We start from the raw sequence: 3,138 nt of genomic DNA on the forward strand, positions 1-3,138 counted from the left end.
CGGAATTTGATGAATTCAGTGAGAGGAAGCAGGGGTGGATATTTAAAAGGAAGCAGGTCCCACAAAGAGACACATCACTCATGTTTTACTATGTTCAACTCTTTTTTTACTCTAATACACTTATTAACACGTTTTAAATTACAAATATTTTTTTGTCTGAGATTGTTACAGCTTTTTATTTGCATGTTTTTCCATTGGTCAGAAGAAAAGTGAAGAGAGTGGGTGGTGAAATAATAATGATTTATGTCTATTTGTGTAGTTTGTATTATTGTTTATTTGGCCCACTTGGACACGGTGTAGTGACGCGGACAGAGATTTAATTTTAAAATAGTTTTCAATATTGACACATGAAAATTGTGGTACAGAATAAGACATGACATAAAGTTTAAGCAGTGATTCCATATTTGGCACTGTGTTCACCGCAAGTCACCTTTGGAATCCCAGAAAAGTTGCGAAGATTTCTTATTCTTTAACCTCGACATTCCAATGCAAAGACACTTATGCTGTTTGCAGTGTGGATGAATAATGAATGGACGTCGAAGAAATGGAATTCAGAGGTTCTGTCATCAATCGCGCGGTTGATTGATTAGTGATTTAAATCACTAATTATAAATTTTGTTCCCATATTTAATATCATTGTATTTTATTAATTTTTATGTACGTATATTTTTAAAATATATCTTAATTATAAAAAAACATCTCTTTTAATTTAAGAAATATTTTCCTTTAGGTGCACTATCTTGTATGTGCTGTCATTGAATAATGATGTTTTTAGATTCAATGACAAAGTGTGAAATGAATGTAAAAAAAAAAAGAAAGATAAGTATAAATTAAAAAATGTAACAAAATACATATAAGTAAAATATTTGAAAAAAAAAAATGAGAATAATTTTTTTTTCATTTCTTCAAGATGGCATATCACAAGGTTCCCTCAAATTTTTTATTAAGCTCCATAGCAAGTTCAGGCATGTTGATATAAGTTATTGATTAGTAGTTTTTACATATTTGATTAATTAGAAGTTAAAACATATCCTCTTTTATTTCAAATTTCATTAGCAATATATTGATCGAACATATGAATATGGATTGCCACTATCGAACGTATATGTTGGAGAATTAACAAAGCCAAAGGTATAAAATGTGCTGTACGAATTTTGAAGTTACAGTTCTTTTCTTATATGATCGGTATATATTATTTGCAAAATATTTATTATTTTTCAATGCAATAACTTTTTCCTAAGCTTCTTATGGTATTAGATTCTTTCTTTGCTTATCAAGCCACCTCCAATCCTCGTCAATGATATTTGACAACGCTGCTTTCACTACCTAATAATAACATGAATTTGTATCCGTCACACACCCACCATTGACTCCAAAAATCTTGGGCTCGTCATCTCTCTGCAGCCGTCCATCAAACTTAATGAGAAAAACTATCAAGATTGACTCAATCGATCAACTCTCTACTTGTTTGCAATGATCTTGTCGATTATGTTACCAAAAATACTCATTGTACCTCTTTATAACATAGCTAATGGTAACAAAACCACGCCCAAATTGACACTCTCCTGTCAATTATGTTGTTTGATGACCTTGTTGACAGTTAATTAGTTGATTATTTGAGTTTTTTTTGTTGTTATAAAAAAAAAAGTTCTGCAACTTTTGTTGTTCTTAACAATGACAAGTATGATATAGCTATTGAAATTCCCATGAATGTTGATGATCTTTTATGATGTGTAAATTTGTATGGGTTAAAAAAATTGAAACAACCTTACCAAAAAAGGAAAAGTTATCATCGGTAGTTTGTTATACAATGTCTCAAAAGATTTCGTAATAAACTCACGAGTATCTTTTGATTGAAGAAATTGTTATAAATATTAAATTAAACACATCCACTGATTGAAAAAAAATCAATTAACTATTGCGATTATCTCCTTTTTAGAACACTACTAGGATAACCCTTTTGTTACAATTAATGTTTGACCGAGAGGAAGCCCCTTGATTCAAGGGAGGATTCAGTTTCCTTTTATATATTACCCATAATTTTCCTAGTTTCTCGATGACATGAACTTGCAAGGACTTCTTGTTCAATGACATGAACACTAAGATTGTAGGAAGACAATCGATCCAAAACATAAAAAAGGGCAAAATAAATTTAACTCTAAAACATTCTAAAGGAGACACAAAGTTTGTCATAAAATCCTAAGTAAGAACATCACGAAAAAAATTGTATACCCAAATTGCACAATAGAAAATTACTTCTATATATATGTATGTATATATTGTTATATATATATATATATTCTTTTCTAAACTTTTACGAATATTATCATAAACGAATATCATATTGAAATTATAAACCATATGTCAACATCAAACATGAAAAAAGAAAACATACATATAGAACCATAACTATCAAAGCAACTAATAATGGGCAAAACTACTCCTAGGAAATTTAAATGGAAGGTAATCAATACCATCACCACCACTATTCCAATAATCATGAACTTGATGTTCACTAAGACGCTGAATCAACGAGTTTGGCAACTGTGGCGGTGGAACAACTGCAAGTGGCAAAGGTGGAAATTCACAATTGAACTTGTCATTTTGCACCACCGCAAGCTTCTCATTTTGCACCGCCGCAACTAAGTTAAGCTTCAAACCTTCCAAAGAAGACTTAAACTGTTCAAGATTATCCAAACTCATATCCTCAATGGAATGGTTCCACCACGATGAAAACCCAAAGCTATTCTTCTCTGACTCTTCTTTAATCTCTTGCAAACGCGTTTTCTCTTCTAATAAGTGATTTTGAGAGGCCTCGTATTCTAGCCTTAGGCTTTCAGTTAACTCTTGTTGCTTCCGTTTACTGCCACATTGCGGAGACGCTCCCGTGAGATAACGGCGAATGACGGCGTCAGCATCAGGGTAGCCACACGAATAGAGCTTGCCGTTTTGAGACGTAACGATCAAAGCGGTTTCTGCATGGCACAGAATGGAAAGTTCGGTGAGTTTATTGAAAAGCCCCAATTTGCGTTTGGAAAAAGTCACGTGACGCCTGCTTTTCTGTTCCACTTTCTTGATCTCAATCTTTCTCCTTATTGTTTTTGGCTTTGCTGAAGTGGTTGCTCCATTAGACGCCAT

At 32.6% G+C, this 3,138-nt stretch overlaps 1 protein-coding gene across 1 annotated transcript; it reads right to left on the reverse strand.

The window, feature by feature from the left end:
• Positions 1 to 2,421: 2,421 nt before the first annotated feature.
• LOC113851058 (agamous-like MADS-box protein AGL62) lies at positions 2,422 to 3,138 on the reverse strand. Its single transcript, XM_027481546.1, has one exon. It carries the CDS (start codon positions 3,136 to 3,138, stop codon positions 2,422 to 2,424), a length of 717 nt encoding a protein of 238 aa, XP_027337347.1.

The sequence above is a fragment of the Abrus precatorius genome, unplaced genomic scaffold, assembly GCF_003935025.1.
Source record: "Abrus precatorius isolate BTA unplaced genomic scaffold, Abrus_2018 Scaffold9, whole genome shotgun sequence".
Taxonomy (NCBI): Eukaryota; Viridiplantae; Streptophyta; class Magnoliopsida; order Fabales; family Fabaceae; genus Abrus; species Abrus precatorius.

Coding starts and splice junctions, on each gene's coding strand:
- LOC113851058 (XM_027481546.1), bottom strand. CDS start 3,138: ATGGCGTCTAATGGAGCAACCACTTCAGCAAAGCCAAAAACAATAAGG.